The sequence below is a fragment of the Staurois parvus genome, unplaced genomic scaffold (assembly GCF_062004578.1).
Source record: "Staurois parvus isolate SC_StPar_1 unplaced genomic scaffold, SC_StPar_1.0 ptg001146l, whole genome shotgun sequence".
NCBI classification, from domain to species: domain Eukaryota; kingdom Metazoa; phylum Chordata; class Amphibia; order Anura; family Ranidae; genus Staurois; species Staurois parvus.
This window is the reverse complement of record NW_028318942.1, coordinates 139,974-157,993: the sequence shown is the minus strand read 5'-3', so window position 1 is coordinate 157,993 and position 18,020 is coordinate 139,974. Positions and strand designations below refer to the sequence as shown.

Below are 18,020 nucleotides of genomic sequence, written 5' to 3'. Positions count from 1 at the left end.
CACTGGCTTCCAATTGCCCAACGAATAAAATTCTAAAACATTAAGAATAACATATAAAGCCATTTATAACTCTCCCCCAAATTACATCACCAATCTTGTTTACAAATATCACCCAAACTGTCCTCTCTGCTCCTCGCATGACCTCCTGCTCTCTAGCTCCCTTGTTTCCTCCTCCCATGCTCATCTCCAGGACTTCTCCAGAGCCTCCCCCATCCTCTGGAACTCTCTTCCCCAATTTTTCAGACTATCGCCTACTCTGCCCACTTTTAGGCGATCTCTAAAAAGCCTACTTTCAGCTAATAACAGAATCTTCTATTCCTCCTACCAGTCCATCCCCCACAGTTATTACCTTCTTACCACCAGATCCTCCCTCTTAGATTGTAAGCTCCCAGGATCGGGCTCTCCTAACCCTCTTGTATTGCACTGTATTGTTGCTGTATTGTCTCCCTTTATATTGTAAAGCGCTGAGCAAACTGTTGGTGCTATATAAATCCTGTATTATAATAATAAAAAAAGACTTTATTGCTACTTGTGAAGATTTTCAGCGATTTCTTGCAATTTGCAGTGCGATTTCCATCATATTCTATTTATGTGAAACCTCAACAAAAACTGCAGAAAAAGTAATGCTTTAGAAATCGCGCTGCAGCAAATCGCACATGTTAAGGCTACGTTCACACTAGCGTTGTGTGCAGGTGGCAGTAAAGCAGTAAAAACGCTTCCCAAACGCCTCTGCCAATTCTGCACATTACAGCACATGGTGCTGTTCTAACGGGAGCGTTTGCGTCGCGTTGCCTCTGGTCGACTCAGGAGGCGTTGAAGCCTCCTATTCTAGTCCATGGTGCCGGCCGGGCATTTGCGGTGCGGTTGCGACGCTGTTGCGGGGCGTTTGCGGAGCGGTAACACCATTCAAACTGCATTATAGGTGTTTGTGGGGCGTTTTTAACGCTCGGCAAACGCCTAGCAACTGCCACTAAACCGCGCATGCGCTGTTTGCCGATCGTTAAAAAACGCTGGACCAACGCTTGCCAAACGCTATAAGGGCATTTGGCAAGCGCTGGTAAAACAGCCAAATGTGAACGAGCCCTAAGACACTGACTTTCACATACATCAGATGCGATTTCAGGTGCAATTTCAATTTCAAGGGATGCAGACCCTGCAATTTCCTCATTAGAGACCTGCAGGTGCTGCAGCTGACTGATAATTATGAAACCACTCCCATACCGATTCATTATGCACATTGACACAAGCAAACAGCTTTTTCTTCAGATTAACAAAAGGTAGGACTCTGCAACAAAGTTTGTTAAAATCCTTGCAATGTACATAGATCACCTGGAGGGGAATGGTTTTTTTTTTCTCAACAAAAGTGGAGTTACTCTTTAAAGTTTTTCCTAAAATTTTAACTAACACCAAATCTGACAGTAATTTAAATAGGGGGTGTTCAATGGTAAATTCTGGTTCATCTTTTTTTCCAGTGGTTGTCTCCCAGATGGTTCTGTATAATCCTCAGAACATTGTGACGGCTGATGTTGGTGCCACCGCAGTGATCAGCTGTGTGTCCAATGCAACTATAGAAGATGGAGCATTAATGTACTGGTACAAAAAGAGCTCCAGACCTGCAGGAACTCCTGTACGGGTGAAGGCCTGTAATAATGATAATGATACACATAAATATGGATGTAAAAACTCTGCATACAGGGCAGACCTGGAGATTTATAATGTACAGATAATCGATTCCGGAATTTATTTCTGTGCATTTCATTTTGTGAATCAGCTACAATTTAGTAAGGGGACAGTTCTAATCATAAGAGGTGAGATATTCGTTTTATAAACCATAACTTTTATGACAAGGTAACATGAATACTTCATTTATAGCTCAGTTTATATACAAAGATACTTTACGCAAATGTTTCAGCCACTGACTTTGGCAGTTATCGGTGCTAATGGCTGACACACTTGCCCTCCAGAGGATTTACCCCCCTTTCTGACCAGGACATTTTTTGCGTTACAACGTTGCGTTACTTTAACTGACAATTATGCGGGCATGCAACACTGCACCAAATGAAATTTACGTCTTTTTTTTCCCACAAATAAAGCGTTCTTTCGAAGGTATTTGATCGCCTGTGTGTTTTTTATTTTTTGCGCTATAAGAAAAAAAAGACCAACAATTTTGAGAAAAAAAATATATTTTTGACTTTTTGCTATTAAACATGTTCAATTAAAAATTTAAAAATCAAATGTCATAAATTTAGGGCAAAATGTACTCCATGCCTTTGCTAAAAACAATCCTAATACGTGTAAATTAATTGTTTTTTACATGAAAGTTATAGCATTTACAAATGGTGGTATAGATACTGGAATTGTTTTCTTTTTTACTACTAATGGTGGCGATCAGTGACTTATAGCGGGACTGCGGCGGGCATTCTGACACTGGGGGGAACTATCTTGGTGTCACTGACATCCCCAGTGACACCATTACAGTGATCAGTGCTAATAAAAAGCACTGACACTGTACTAATGGCACTGGGCAGGAAGGGATTAACATTTGGGGTGATCAAAGGGTTAATTGTTTGTTTTTTTACTATGGGGGCTGTGTGTGTGCTTCACTGTAAGCACATTGCTATGCAGAGCCATACAAAGCAGTGTGCAGGAGCTGACAGGGGAAAGAACTGTATTGTTTACATACAGTTCTCTCCCCCCGTCGGTATTACTCAGCGATCACCGGGTGCTGGCGAGTAATCACCGGCCTGGACCCAGTGATTGACAGCCGAGGCCGCGAATGGCCACCTACCCGGAAATGCTAAATTATATATATATGTATATATATATATATATATATACACACACACACACACGATTTTGCGCACCCCTGCTGCCCTGTAGCAGTATTCCTGCTATAGGGCTGCGGTAAAAGCGGTTAAAGTATTTTTAAATAGATCTAAATGTTACCAAGTTGGCATTTAGTATTATAAGGCACTGAGGTTGATTTTGTAAAGGCAAACAGGTTGTTAACTTTGCAAGAAACTTTTCCCCAGTGAATGAGAGGAAGATGTGCTGACTTGCATCACCCTATCATGTACAAACAAAAATGCTTTTTTTTAAGTTTTCCTTGCACATGATTGGGTATTCTTCGCAAAGTGAAAATGACCACAGTCCATATACTCTAGGAAATTTCCTTTCCAAAGTGCAACTTCCTAAGTAAAGTGCAAATTTCCTTGTAACGTGAACAGGTTATTTGATAAATCAACCCCATTGTGTTTGATAAACAGTTGCCATATTTTTGTTTTCTTTAATAGAATACTGTTTTTATCGTTTTTTAATCCTGTTTGTTGCATTTTAGTACTGCCATTCTACTGCAGCTTAATTCAGCCACGTCCTGTCTACCTGCACTCAGCTGTACATCATTGCTCTGGACCACCTTCCTGAAACATACAATGATGGACCATGCCTGTGCAATTTGTGTCAGCATGGCTACTTGTAGTCTCCGCCAAGAGCTCAAAGTGACTACTATTGGGGGACAGTTGTCACCTTATAACAGGAAGTGGCTAGCTAAGCAAGGACCTTTAAAGGAGGGTCAGGTGTTGTTTAAAAAAAAAAAAACTGCAGATTTAAAAACAAAATATACAGTGCTCAAAAAAATTAAAGGAACACTTTGAAAACACATATCTCAATGGGGAAAAATAACATACTAAATATCTATACTGATATGGACTGGGTAATGTGTTGAGAACGTAAGGATGCCCCATCGTTTGATGGAAATGAAAATGATCGACCTACAGAGGACTGAATTCAAAGACACCCCAAAAATCAAAGTGAAAAAATCATGCAGCAGGCGAGTCCATTATGCTGAACTTTCATTGCAGCAACTCAGAATGGTCCTAGGTAGTTTGTATGGCCCCCACGTGTTTGTATGCATGCCTGGCAATGCCGGGGCATGCTCCTAATGAGATGACGGATGGTGTCCTGGGGGATTTCCTCCCAGATCTGGATCAGGGTATCACTGAGCTCCTGGACAGTCTAAGGTGCAACCTGGTGGCGTCGGAAGAACTGAAACATGACATCCGGTGTTCTACTGGATTTAGGTCAGGCGAGCGTGGGGGCCATTCAGTGGTATTAATTCCTTCATTAACAGCCCCCTCTGTTACTTAACTGACCAGATCAAAATCCCAGGTGTTTAATTGACTTGATGCTATACTTTGATTAAAAAGGGTTCCTTTCATTTTTTTGAGCAGTGTATATAAAAAAATTATTCAAATTACATTGTTAAATCTTTTGTGAGATTTTAGCAATTTGTTTTAGATTTAATTTAACAATTATTTTTTTTAGTGAGCTATAGACTGTTATCAATGACTTTCCTACATGCCTAAGGCTGAGAAAATCATCGCATCATTAGGATCAGGCCAACCAATTTACACTTGTGCCTGTTCCACATTTTAATTGGATAAAATGTTATCCTACAAGTTGCCTTATTAGCAGCAATGGGTGTTTTGTACAAGGGTTCTTCAAAAAGTTTCTGCACTTTTTTAAATATATACATATACAGTTGTGTTCAAAATAATAGCAGTCAGACATCACTAACCGGATCAATCACTGTTTTTGGTAGAAATGATATTTCTACATGGCAAATAATTTCCTAGCAGGTGTAGTAGAGTAATAGAAATCCAACAGACCCAACAGTCATGACATGCATGCTGCTGATTCTGTGTAATTGAATCACTAATTGAAAGGGGCATGTTCAAAATAATAGCAGTGTGGAGTTCTATTAGTGAGGTCATTCATTCTTTCAAAAACAGGTGGCAATTATTGCCCTTATTTAAGGAAGGAAGGCAGCAAATGTTGTACATGCTGGTTACAGTGCATTTCTCTCTGAAATTCTGAGGAAAATGGGTCGCTCCAGACATTGTTCAGAAGAACAGCGTACCTTGATTAAAACGTTGCTTGGAGAGGGGAAAACATATAAAGAAGTGCAGAAAATGATAGGCTGCTCAGCTAAAATGATCGCAAATGCTTTAAAATGGCAACCAAATCCTGAAAGACGTGGAAGAAAGCAAAAACACTACCATTGGAATGAATAGAAGAATAGTCAAAATGGCAAGGACTCAGCCAACAATCAGCTCCAGGAAGATCAAAGAAGGTGTAAAGTTCCCTGTGAGTACTGTTACAATTAGAAGACGCCTATGTGAAGCGAAGCTATCTACAAGAAGCCCCCGCAAAGTCCCACTGTTGGAAAAAAGACATGTGCTGAAGAGGTTGCAATTTGCCAAAGAGCACATTGACTGGCCTAAAGAGAAATGGCGCAACATTTTGTGGACTGATGAAAGTAAGATTGTTCTTTTTGGGTCTAGTGGCCAGAGACAGTTTGTCAGAAGACCCCCAAACACTGAATTCAAGCCACAGTACACTGTGAAGACAGTGAAGCATGGTGGTGCAAGCATCATGATATGGGGATGTTTCTCATACTACGGTGTTGGGTCTATTTAGCGCATACCAGGGATCATGGATCAGTTTGAATACATCAGAATACTTGAAGAGGTCATGCTGTCTTATGCTGAAGAGGAAATGCCCTTGAAATGGGTGTTCCAACAAGACAACGACCCCAAACACACCAGTAAACATGCAACATCTTGGTTCCAGACCAACAAGATTGACGTTATGGAGTGGCCAGCCCAATCCCCGGATTTTAATCCAATAGAAAACTTGTGGGGTGACATCAAAAATGCAGTTTCTGAGGCAAAACCAAGAAATAGAGAAGAACTGTGGAATGTAGTCCAATCATCCTGGGCTGGAATACCTGATCACAGGTGCCAGAAGTTGGGTGACTCCATGCAACACAGATGTACAGCAGTTCTCAGAAACAGTGCGACTACAACCAAATATTCATTAAGTGATTCAAAGGAAAGCAAAATCTTCAAACATTTTTCAGTTTATATAGTGAAAGTTTGAGTTTGTAAAGAAGAATACAAACACTGCTATTTTTTTGAACAGTCTAATATTCACTTTTCTTCAAGTTTTTTAGAGGAACAACACAACTTTGATATATTTTTCTTCATGTTTTGATTTGGAATAGAATGTGTCGTGTTCCCAATGCATTTGTGTGTATGGAAATAAAAGCTATTAGAAGGATTTTGAGCTTTATTCACTTTTTTCAACACACTGCTATTATTTTGAACACAACTGTATATATATATATATGGATATTTTTTTAAGACCCCTTGTACTACTGGAATATTGTATACCAAATGCATGTGAAGTTATTTAGCTAGATTCCAGTGATAACAGGTAAAAAAAAATGCCATTCTGAACCTAATCTCACTCAGATAATACATTTCATACTGTAAATTATATTACATACATTATATAGAACAGTGTACCTAATTATCTATAGTATCTATATTTAGGAATGCACTGTTCAATATATGCCAGTATTGATTCTGTTTGTGTCTTGTATAAATTAGACATCGTATACTACATATAATATTTATTTACAGACAATTCCACAATGAACATATCCATCCATCTCTTGGCTTTACTCCAATTTCCTCTTCCAAATGCTAACGTACAGCTGGTTTGTGTAGTCAATACTTCTCTTTATGAAGTTCCCATCAATTGGACTGTTTCTGGAACACATTACAAAGGCAGAATGACCTCTGTGGAGGTATCGGCTGGCACCAGGTCCTTCCAGAACCATCTCTCACTACCTAGAGACACCTGGGACTTTGGGGATCATGTGGTCTGTGAAGTGTGGGCCGGTTCTTCTACTATCCGGATAAATTGGACAATAAAAGAAAGAGGTAACAATATATGTTTGCAGGGTATGTATTCACAATTATATGTAAAACTGAATATAATTCAATCATTTAAATAAATTAGGAATATTCACTATTATGGTAAGAAGAAGCCTGTGAATTATCTATGGAAAGAACAGAGGGAGGTAAATATATTTTGTTAATTACACTTACCTCCATGTTGTCCTTTTCAATATTCAGCTCTTTGAAACTGTTACCAGGAACTCTTAGATACTCTTCGCTCAGTGTGATGGGGCGCGGCGTCAGACCCCAGCTTCTCACCAACTGTGACCGAAGGACCAACCGATCTCAGACCGTGCTGTCACTTGCATAACAATGCCACTCTCAGCTGCGCCTTGCACGAAGATTTTTCAGCTCCCTGGACCACAATCTATGTGCCAGCAGCCTGAGAGCGATTGTTACTGGTTAGTTACGCAATTAACCCTTCACACTGCCACCACCACCTTTTTACAGAGAAGGAGGAAACTCACAAATCTTAGCAGTAACACTGTGATGTTTGAATAAGCGTCTGTATACACACTGCCACCGCAAACAGATGTATACAGAAGATTAATACAGTAGCACTCTTCAGAGACAGGGATTCTAAGTTTGCATTAAGAGCTTTAGAAACAGTTCAACACTTGAAAATAGGATTTATTACTAAAAAAGGTCAAAATGGTGCAATTAAAATATTTACAGAAAAAGATGTAACAAGTATATATATTTATATATATATATATATATATATATATATATATATATATATATAAATAGAGAGGGAGCAATAAAACAACAGAGAAATAAAAGAACGAAGTTTCAGAAGGTAGGATTCTTGCAAAAAGTCCTTGGTTTAAGCAGAGTCCAAACGTCCGAACAAAAAAGGTTGCCTTTCTCCCAAAGATGTTGCTGATGTTAAAAGGGAGAATCTCTCCTTTTTTCTCTCCAGGCATGTCAGCCTTTTTTCTAGCATCCCAACAGGGGGTGTCTCCTGAAGCCAAGGGCCAATCGCCTCATTTGGGGATGGGAGTTAGGCGGGGACACGTGCTATGACCAAATCCCTTACAAGTTTATACTATGGTCAATAACCTTCAATAGGTACATGTAGCATCCTAGTCACTGGCAGATTAATATGCAGAATCATATTCCGACACCAAAAATGGCATATCCTGCCATTCCAGATAAAAATATATTGCTTTCTACTCTCCTGTAGATGCTACCTACGGGTGTAAGGTGTCAGGTGATTCGTATTAAAATGACCTATCTGAATATATGCTTTATATCAATGTGCGCAGTTCCTGCTGAAGTTTATGAATTTGTATGAAAAAGTGACTCAAGTGGGATGTACATTTTATGGCCCTCTGGAATGTTTACATGTCAAGTGACCGACTGAGTTTATGGCTTTGCGACCGAGCCGAGGCAAGTGTTTATCAAGCATTCTGGAACCAGGTTACAACCATGAAGCTTATTCAGCTGTGCCCACACCCCAGTGCACACACAGACCACATTCCATTCAAAGGGGAGGGGGGACTGGACGGAGTGAGAATGATATTTGTAGCGTATGATACAAATATGGTTGTCAGCGTCCATATCTATACGCACAATTGCCATACTCAGTTCGTCCAAGATTTTCACTTTCTGTACTCAGAGAATAGTAGGGACCAGAAGCATGGAACTAATGGCACGTTTGTGGAAAAGATCAGAACAGAGGTAAATGTAAATTCCATATTATGCTTACCTTGCAGTCAATTTCACAGAAATTAGAGCTCTGATTTATCCGTAAGGGAGAGCAGTTCCCCATTTTCAATGTCTGTGTCACGTGTACAGACCTGGGAATCAGAGGAAGACTAGGGACCGTTGGCCGGAGAGACAAACACAGCTAGCTGGTTCCTTTATGATAGGAACTAAAAGATAAAAAACATGCAACACAAAAAGTGTGCCATGGTGATTGTGACTATTGTAAAGGCAGGTGTTGAAAACATGGTTTGTTGTAAAACACAAAATCCAAAAAATAGGGATTGCAAGCGATTAACTATAAATGAAGAGGTACTTCATGAGTTGCACAAGATAACGGCTGATCTGTGAAAATATGGAATTTTCTTATTAAAATATAAAAAAAAAATTCCATACCATCATTACATGTAATCCCTATCATTCAGCATTCGTAAAAATAAGCACAACACATTTCACATGTTTGCATTCTTCCAGCATTGACTTGCATTGCATCTCTTGGCATCTGGTCACTACATCTCACAGCTGCAAAGGTATTTGATCCTGCAAGATTTCTTCCTGCCAGGTGCTATTATAGCAGGTCAGAAAGGGATGCAGATTGCTAGATAACACAGAGCAGCAGTCAATGGCTATGGTTCCCACTCTGAATGAAGTCTGAATGGGGTAGTATCAGCATTCAGAGCCACCAGGCCAACAATGCACCAGGGGTGGACTGACCATTTGGAAACTCGGGCACTGCCCGTGGGCCCGGGGTCAGTAGGGGGCCCCATGAGATGCCCCTGGTACCTTTTTCATAGGCTTTTTTGAGTTTGGGCAATGACACAGGGGCTCAATGATCCCCTATTGCCCGGAGGCCCCATGAGTTCTCAGTCCCCCCCTGATCTGCACTGTCCTGGGAGGCAAATATACCTCTACCTCTAGCCTTGTCCTCCTCTGCTTGGACTTTACATGCAGAGATCTCATCACTAATTGGTTTCAACTGAGGTATGCAACTCCAGAAACAGAAATAACAGTTGTGGCTTGCTGCATTACCTAGTAGTCCATTGACTTGAAACAAGCTCAAATCTGCCCAGTGGAATGTAAACAGTTTTAATTCCTCTCCTGTTTACCTTTTTTCAGGTCAGTGGCTGACTGGTAAGTAAAGCTAGGATCAGTCAAACCTGGAGCATGACATACAAATCTGCAAGGGAAGTTTCTAACTTTTTAGACTCACAAACCTTGCCTTTGGTCCTCCATCTCGTATCCATCTCTTCCTCATGGAGCAGCCCTGCATCCCTAAAAAGTGGATTCAGTGGGGTATGATGACATGTTCCTCTTTACCCTCTTTTTCTAGTGGTGGGAGAAAATCTTAAGTACTGCAGAGTTGTGCCATATAATAACATGGCCCTGCTCTCTGCATCATTCCTCCAATGAACTCAAAGTGGAGGCTTGAGCCTTGAAACCATGGGTTCACAGAAAGTAGATTGAATGGTGCTGGGCATCACTTAACCAGAAGAGGAGAAATGTAGCTTTGCTGAACCAGGCTGTCTTTGGGGGACATAGGGTATCACATCTACAGCAGCTGCTAGATCAAGTAGTAACTGGGCTTTAAAGCGATATTAAACCCAAACAAACATTATATTGCAATTGATCAATTCTTATTATGTGATGGCTGTATTTGTTTCCTTTTCTTAGGCTTTCTTTCTTGTATTTTCATCTGGTGCTCTGGCAAGTAAGTCTGTTATTTTTAAACAAAACAAGCTGTGCTACAGATATAGCAGTTAAAGGAATGAGACAAACAATTTACCATTGACAGAAGTGCTTACAATGACCTGCTTTTATTTATTCTTTTTAAAACCTTTATCCCAAAAGAAAAAAAATGTTGCTTGTATGACTGCAGTGTGAGCTGAAGTTCAGCCTCAATCTGTTAGTACATCTAACACTCCTGCCCCCGCAGACTGACAATACTGCTGTCCAAAGGTGCCCCCTGTGCTCCTTCATTCAGAGTGGAGGCACTTCAATACACAAGGTGTGTTATTGGCCAGATCACCAGGTGAAAACAGAGGGAAAAAAGCCTATACAATTAAAGTAACATTTTTTTCACATATGTGTTATTATCCTGTAGATAAATCCAAAGGAGATTTTGCCGCATCATGTAAAAGTTACCTGGCCTTTGTTCTTTGTGGAGGTCTTCTTCTGCTTTTGGTTCTCACAGTTCATCTCTTTTGGGCCTACAAGCAAATAGGTAAAGTATCATTCGAGTCCTGACATTCCAAAAAGAGGGTGCAAAAGCTCAAATTATACAATGTTCCTTTTAGAGGATAAAAATTGGCAATGTCACAGTTTTGGAGACTAGAGATAAAGAAATTTATTTGACTAATTTATAACTGGCCGCAAATCCGTCTGGGTCACTCTGAGCTGAAGCTTACTAAAAAGCAACAATTTGCTTGATCAGCAAACTCAGGTACAAGTACACCTAGATTTTTTGAATATGCAATGACCCATCTCTAAAAGGATGCCTGGGACCAAAGGATGGGGTGTCTCTTGTGTGACATCAAGGCTCTAATTTGAAAGTGTTATGATTCTTTAGTAGGATACTTCTTAGGATAAGTGCATCTATGGAGGCTTTTAGTCATCTATAGAGTGTCTTGTGATAGTACATTAAACACAATTGAGTTTGCTAATCAATCTACAAAACATTTCACTGCTTCTTTACTTCTCAAAAGGACACTTGGTTGAAGGGTTAAAACAGGGGCGGACTGACCATTTGGAAACTCGGGCAATAAAATTTAGGAGATATCCATTACCATTTACCATCAAATGAAAGCCCAATTTGTTCTGAAAAAATAAGATATAATCCATCTGGTTGCACAAAGTAGTTGTGATGATATGTACGGTTTTAATAACACATGTCAAAGTTGCACAATTGTGCTTAGGTATTAATTTACCTTTAGGCGCGAATGGGTTAAAACATCTGAAGATGTTCCCACAACAAAATGTGTGAAGATTCGCTTCAATTATCCAATCATGTGTAAATAGGCAAGTTCTGTTCACATGGTTGGAGAAGAAGAAATCTTCCCACGTTGTTTGTGAACATTCTCAACTCCTTTGGTAATCAGCCCAAGAGTGTCTGAATAATACACTGGGTACCAGGGGCGGACTGACCATTTGGAAACTCGGGCACTGCCCAAGGGCCCAGGGTCAGTAGGGGGCCCCATGAGATGCCTCTGGTACCTTTTTCATAGGCTTTTTTGAGTTTGGGTAAGGACACAGGGGCCCCATGATCCCCTATTGCCCGGGGGCCCCATGAGTTGTCAGTCCGCCCTGGGTTAAAATGTTTTCATGAATGGCCAGGAAATCTACTTGTACTTGAACTTCTATTAGTAGACTTTAGTAAACTATTGTATAGAAAAGTGTCTTTGATCTGGCAGAGTATATCTTAATGTGTGAGTCCACCCAGCAATGAAACTTTAGCTAGAGGAAGAGTTTTGCCTACCGAGTGAGCCCCTGACTTTATACATTTCTTGTATACTTCACAAGGAGATATCCCTGGGAGAATTTATGACTCTGTATGAGTTTTTGTTGTTTCTCCCCTACTTTGTGTCTTCCAGCTCCAGAGGAGAAGATGTTGGTGAGTTAAACCACCAGAGAAGTCACAGGGTACCTCACCAAGCTGCACCTAACTACACTGCTCAAAAAAATTAAAGGAACACTTTTTAATTAGAGTATAGCATCAACTCAATTAAACTCCTAGGATATTGATCTGGTCAGTTAAGTAGCAGAGGGGGTTGCTCATCAGTTTCAGCTGCTTTGATGTTAATTAAATTAGCAACAGATGCACTAGATGGGCAACAATGAGATGACCCCCAAAACAGGAATGGCTTTACAGGTGGAGGCCACTGACATTTTTTTCCCTACTCATCTTTTCTGACTGTTTTTCACTAGTTTTGCATTTGGTTAGGGTCAGTGTTACCACTTGTAGCATGAGGCAATACCTGGACCCTACAGAGGTTACACAGGCAGTCCAAGTCCTCCAGGATGGCACATCAATACATGCCATTGCCAGAAGGTTTGATGTGTCTCCCAGCACAGTCTCAAGAGCATGATGGAGATTCCAGGAGACAGGCAGTTCCTCTAGAAGAGCTAGACAGGGCCGCAGAAGGTCCTTAACTCATCAGCAGGACTGGTATTTGCTCCTTTGTGCAAGGAGGAACAGGATGAGCACTGCCAGAGCCCTACAAAATGACCTCCAGCAGACCACTGGTGTGAAGGTCTCTGACCAAACAATCAGAAACAGACTTCATGAGGGTGGCCTGAGGGCCCGACATCCTTTAGTGGGCCGTGTGCTCTCTGCCTGGCACCATTCAGCTCGAATGGTATTTGCCATTGAACACCAGAACTGGCAGGTCCGCCACTGGTGCCCTGTGCTTTTCACAGATGAGAGCAGGTTCACCCTGAGCACATGTGACAAATGTGAAAGGGTCTGGAGAAGCCATGGAGAACGTTATGCTGCCTGTAACATCGTTCAGCATGACCGTTTCGGTGGTGGGACAGTGATGGTCTGGGGAGGCATAACCATGGAGGGTCGTACAGACCTCTACAGGCTAGACAATAGCACCCTGACTGCCATTAGGTATGGGATGAAATCCTTGAACCCATTGTCAGACCCTACTCTGGTGCAATGGGTCCTGGTTTCCTCCTGGTGCACGACAATGCCCGGCCCCAATAGAACACCTCTGAAATATCATGTTTTGGTCCATCCGACGCTGCCAGGTTGCACCTCAGACTGTCCAGGAACTCAGTGATGCCCTGGTCCAGATCTGGGAGGAAATACCTCAGGACACCACCATCGTCTCAGTATGAGCATGCCCTAACGTATTCAGGATTCATACAAGCATGGATACAAGCACGTGGGGGCCATACAAACTACTGAGTACCATTTTGAGTTGCTCCAATTAAATTTCAGCAAAATGAACTAGCCTGCTACATAATTTTTCCATTTTGATCTTTGGGGTGATTTGAATTCAGCACTCTGTAATTTTAATTTCCATCAAATAATTTTAATTTCCATCAAACAATGAGGCATTCTTACATTGCTAACACATTACCCAGTATGATATTTTTCCCCATTGAGATCTGATGTGTATTCAAAGTGTCCCTTTAATTTTTTGAGAAGTGTAAATCATTTGGTTTTGGTGGGCTGACTCTTTAAATATATTTAAATATTTTTTATATATTAAATGTATTTAAATATATAAATAATAATCATTAAAAAAAACTCCACCTTAAGGATAGCGTAGCAAATTTCAAGGGTTTTATCAAAAGTTATAACCCTGTTCTGTTGACATTGGGATTCCAGTAAAGGTTTCTGTTCACCACCAGGGGTTGTACGTAGATCGCTTGAATTTGCTGGCTTTGCAAATCATGCACTTTTGTCCAAAAACTTTGCAGATCTGATATTAAGAATTATATACTGTATATCAACACAAATGTATGCAAAACTATACCATTTTTGAATAATTGATAGGACATGCAAAATAAACTCATAAAAAGCCCTAGATCAGAATATTTACAACATTTGCCACATAGATATAAGACATTTGTAATCTCATATGAACACTAAAAATGACGTCAAAATCAATACCCACGCATGTGAAAAGTAAATTATCACGCGCTACCACATGTGATATCAACAATGTATTAACTCTACCTCCATAATGTGTACTAGGGGGCTGCAAACAAGTGAACGTGTTTTCACAATCTACAGTATTAAAATAAATAAATCTTGCTGCACCCTCCCTCACTCTATATTAGTGATTGTGTATCAATACCATTTACGTGACATACACTCACCGACCACTTTATTAGGTATGCCTTGCTACTGCCAAGAAAATCTCCCCCACACCATTACACCACCACCTCCAGCCTGAACTGTTGATATAAGGCAAGATGGATCCATGCTTTCATGTTGTTTACTCCAAATTCTGACCCTACCATCTGAATGTCAGAGTAACTAGTCTACCCATTCTCCAAGGCATTTTCCTTCACAGATCTGCAGCTCACTGGATATTTTCTCTTTTTTGGACCATTCTCTGTAATCCCTAGAGATAATTGTGTAAGGGACCGCCCGGCGGTACCACTAGCACTCCACTGGTCGGATGTTCCCAGCGCACGGAGTCTAAGCCCCAGGGTACTTGTTCACCAGGGCCCCTGATGGTGGGGATGGACTTGGAGTACCCTAGGACCAGGTCGTGACTACTGAGGACACCCGTCAGTGGTAGGGGTATTCGCCAGGGGCTCCCACGGGAGAGAACCAGGTATGAGGAGGTCTGGAGACCCCGTAGAGAGGGACGGATGGATGGATGGCTGAGCAGGAGCAGGGTCATACAAGCCGGGTCGGTAACTATGGGGACGGTGCGGTACAGAGCAGCGGGCAGAGAATAGTCGGGTCACACGCCAGGTCAGCAACAGCAGGTCAGATCCAATAGGGGGCATTCAGGAGAGAGGTCAGGCAAGCAAGGGTCAAAACAGGATTAAACAGCAAGGTCAGGGCACAATCCGGGTCAGCAACTTACTTCAGACAGGTTCACAGGATACAAAAGACCAAAAGGCACTGAATGACAGCTCAGGGCCGTTTAAATATCCCGCCCTGCGCTGTCATTGGTGCCAGGCGCGCGCCCGCGGTCACTACTGCGCATGCGCGAACCTGATTGCAGCGGTCGGCCAAGTCCCGGCGCTCGCGTACAGGGAGGTGTACTGCGCCTGCGCCGGGACCAGCGGCGCGACGATCTCCGACATTGCCCCCCCCCTACGGGCAACCTCCGGATGCCCACCCGATCTCTCCACCACGGGTGATCACGAAGAAACTCCCGGACTAGTCTAGGTGCATGGACATTATGAGCCGGTTCCCAGGAATTGTCCTCAGGACCATAGCCCTTCCACTTAATTAGGAATTGGGTCTGGCCCCCCCTTCTTCGGCACTTAAGGATCGTTTCCACCTCAAATTCCTCTTGTCCTTCGACCGTTATGGCCTCAGGGGGTCTGGATTCTCGTTCTGGGAAGGCATCTGGGATCACTGGCTTCAGCAGAGATACATGGAAAACTGGATGAATTCTGAACGTGGCCGGAAGGATCAGCTCATATGCCACTTCGTTGACCATCCGCTTTACCTGAAAAGGCCCCACAAATTTAGGTCCCAATTTTTTCGAGGGACAAAGCATCTTTAAGTTGGTTGTGGCCAACCACACCTTCTGCCCAGGCCGCAACGCCAAATCCCCTCTTCGTTTCTTGTTAAACTCCTTCTTATTGTCCTCTTGGGCCCGAGCGATGGCTTCCTGGAGTAATTTGTTATTGACGGAGAAGAAGGTCAACGCATCCTGCGTGGCTGGAACTGGGCATTCAGAGACCAAGTCAGGGAGAAAGACAGGGTGAAACCCATAATTCGAAAAGAATGGGGACTGCCCCATTGCCGAATGGCTTGCGTTGTTATAAGCGAACTCCGCCAAGGGTAAAAGAGACAGCCAATCATCCTGCAGGAAAGACGTGTAGCAACGCAAGTATTGCTCCAGGGTCTGGTTCGTCCTCTCGGTCTGACCGTTGGTCTGAGGGTGGAACGCGGAGGAGAGGGACAACTTGATGTCCAGGGCCTTGCACAGAGCCCTCCAAAACTTAGATGTAAACTGGACCCCTCGATCAGAGACGATGTCCTCGGGTACTCCATGAAGTCTAACGATCTCCCGGATAAATATTCGCGCCGTCTCAGTTGCTGACGGAGTCTTCCTTAGTGGCACGAAGTGAGCCATCTTGGATAGGCGATCAATAACCACCAGAATTGCTGTGTGGTCTTGTGACGGTGGGAGCTCGACTATGAAGTTCATCGCGATCTTCTGCCAAGGCCGTTCGGGAATCGGCAAAGGTCGCAACAGCCCCCAGGCTTTGCTCCTTGACGGTTTGCTCTTCTGGCAGATGGTACAGGATCTCACGTAGCGCTTGCAATCCTTAGCCATGTTTGGCCACCAAAACGAGCGCCGGAGAAGCTCCAGAGTCTTGACTGGGCCAAAGTGACCCGCCAGCGGGTGATCGTGGCAATGCCCCAAAACCAGGGTCCGGACTTCCTCAGGTACCACGATAGAATCCTCCTTCCACAGGAGTCCCCCTTTGTTCTGGAGGGATACCCCAACTGGGGTTGGTGTGGCCGTAGATGCTTCTATTAACTTGGAGCGAAGGTCCGTCTGGAGCGCCAAGAAGTTCCCTGAGGACAAGATAGTGTCGGGTACCAGTTCTTCTTCGGAGTCCTCAAACATACGAGATAGCGCGTCAGGCTTCGTATTTTTAGATCCGGGCCTGTAAGTAATATGAAAATTGAATCTGGAAAAGAACAGGGCCCATCTTGCCTGCCGTGGGCGTAGACGCTTGGCAGTCCTCAGATATTCCAGATTCTTGTGGTCTGTGAAAATCAATATAGGGTGTGAGGCACCTTCCAGCAGGTATCTCCATTCTTCTAGCGCTGCTTTGATAGCCAGCAGCTCTCGATCCCCGATATCGTAATTCTTCTCTGCTGGGGTGAGTTTCCTCGAGAAGAATGCTACGGGATGGAGTAACTCTTTGGTGCCTTTCCGCTGAGACAGGATGGATCCTACCGCATTCTCCGATGCATCTACCTCCAAGATGTAGGGCAGGGCCGCGTCCGGGTGGCCCAGGATGGGTGCCGAGGTAAACAGCTTTTTCAGAGCTTCGAAAGCTTTTTGAGCCTCTGGTGTCCATTTGAACCGGGTTCCAAGTTTGGTTAGTTGGGTAATGGGGGAGACCAGACCCGAGAAGTTTTTGATGAACTTCCGATAAAAGTTCGCGAACCCTATAAACCGTTGGACACCTTTTTTGTCCGTGGGTTCAGGCCAATCTAAAATTGCAGAGACCTTCTGGGGGTCCATCGCGACCCCCGCAGTGGAGATAATCAGGCCTAGAAACGTGATGCTAGTTTGCTCAAAGCAACATTTCTCCGCCTTAGCATATAACCCATGCTGCCGCAATCGCCCCAAAACTTTTGCCACATGTATCCTATGATCCTCTAGAGAGGGTGAAAAAATTAGTATGTCGTCCAAGTAGACGATAACGAAGACATCCAAAAAGTCCCTGAAGATGTCGTTCACAAAGTGTTGGAAGGTGGCTGGTGCATTGCACAGCCCAAATGGCATGACCAAGTATTCAAAGTGGCCAAACCGGGTACGGAAAGCAGTTTTCCACTCGTCCCCCTCTCTTATGCGTACCAGGTTATAGGCCCCCCTTAAATCAAGCTTTGTGAAAATAGCCGCAGCCTTTAGGCTCTGAAACAGTTCTGGTACCAATGGCAATGGGTAACGATTTTTTATCGTGACCCTGTTCAGCTCCCGGTAGTCAATACAAGGTCTCAGGGTTTTGTCTTTTTTCTCCACGAAGAAGATTCCCGCTCCTGCTGGAGAAGTGGAGGGGCGGATGAATCCCTTCTGGAGGCTGTCCTCGATATATTCCTTCAGGGCCCCCAATTCAAGCTCA

The 18,020-nt window shown here is 43.0% G+C and overlaps 1 protein-coding gene across 1 annotated transcript in view; it reads left to right on the top strand.

The window, feature by feature from the left end:
• The window catches only part of LOC149439207 (uncharacterized), a 38,824-nt gene that overhangs the window by 5,746 nt on the left and 15,058 nt on the right, over window positions 1-18,020 (top strand). The window contains exons 2-5 of the mRNA XM_089659266.1: window positions 1,473-1,808; window positions 6,486-6,788; window positions 10,615-10,734; window positions 12,101-12,120. Coding sequence (XP_089515392.1) covers window positions 1,473-1,808; window positions 6,486-6,788; window positions 10,615-10,734; window positions 12,101-12,120 — 779 coding nt within the window. The remainder of the gene's footprint in view (window positions 1-1,472; window positions 1,809-6,485; window positions 6,789-10,614; window positions 10,735-12,100; window positions 12,121-18,020) is intronic.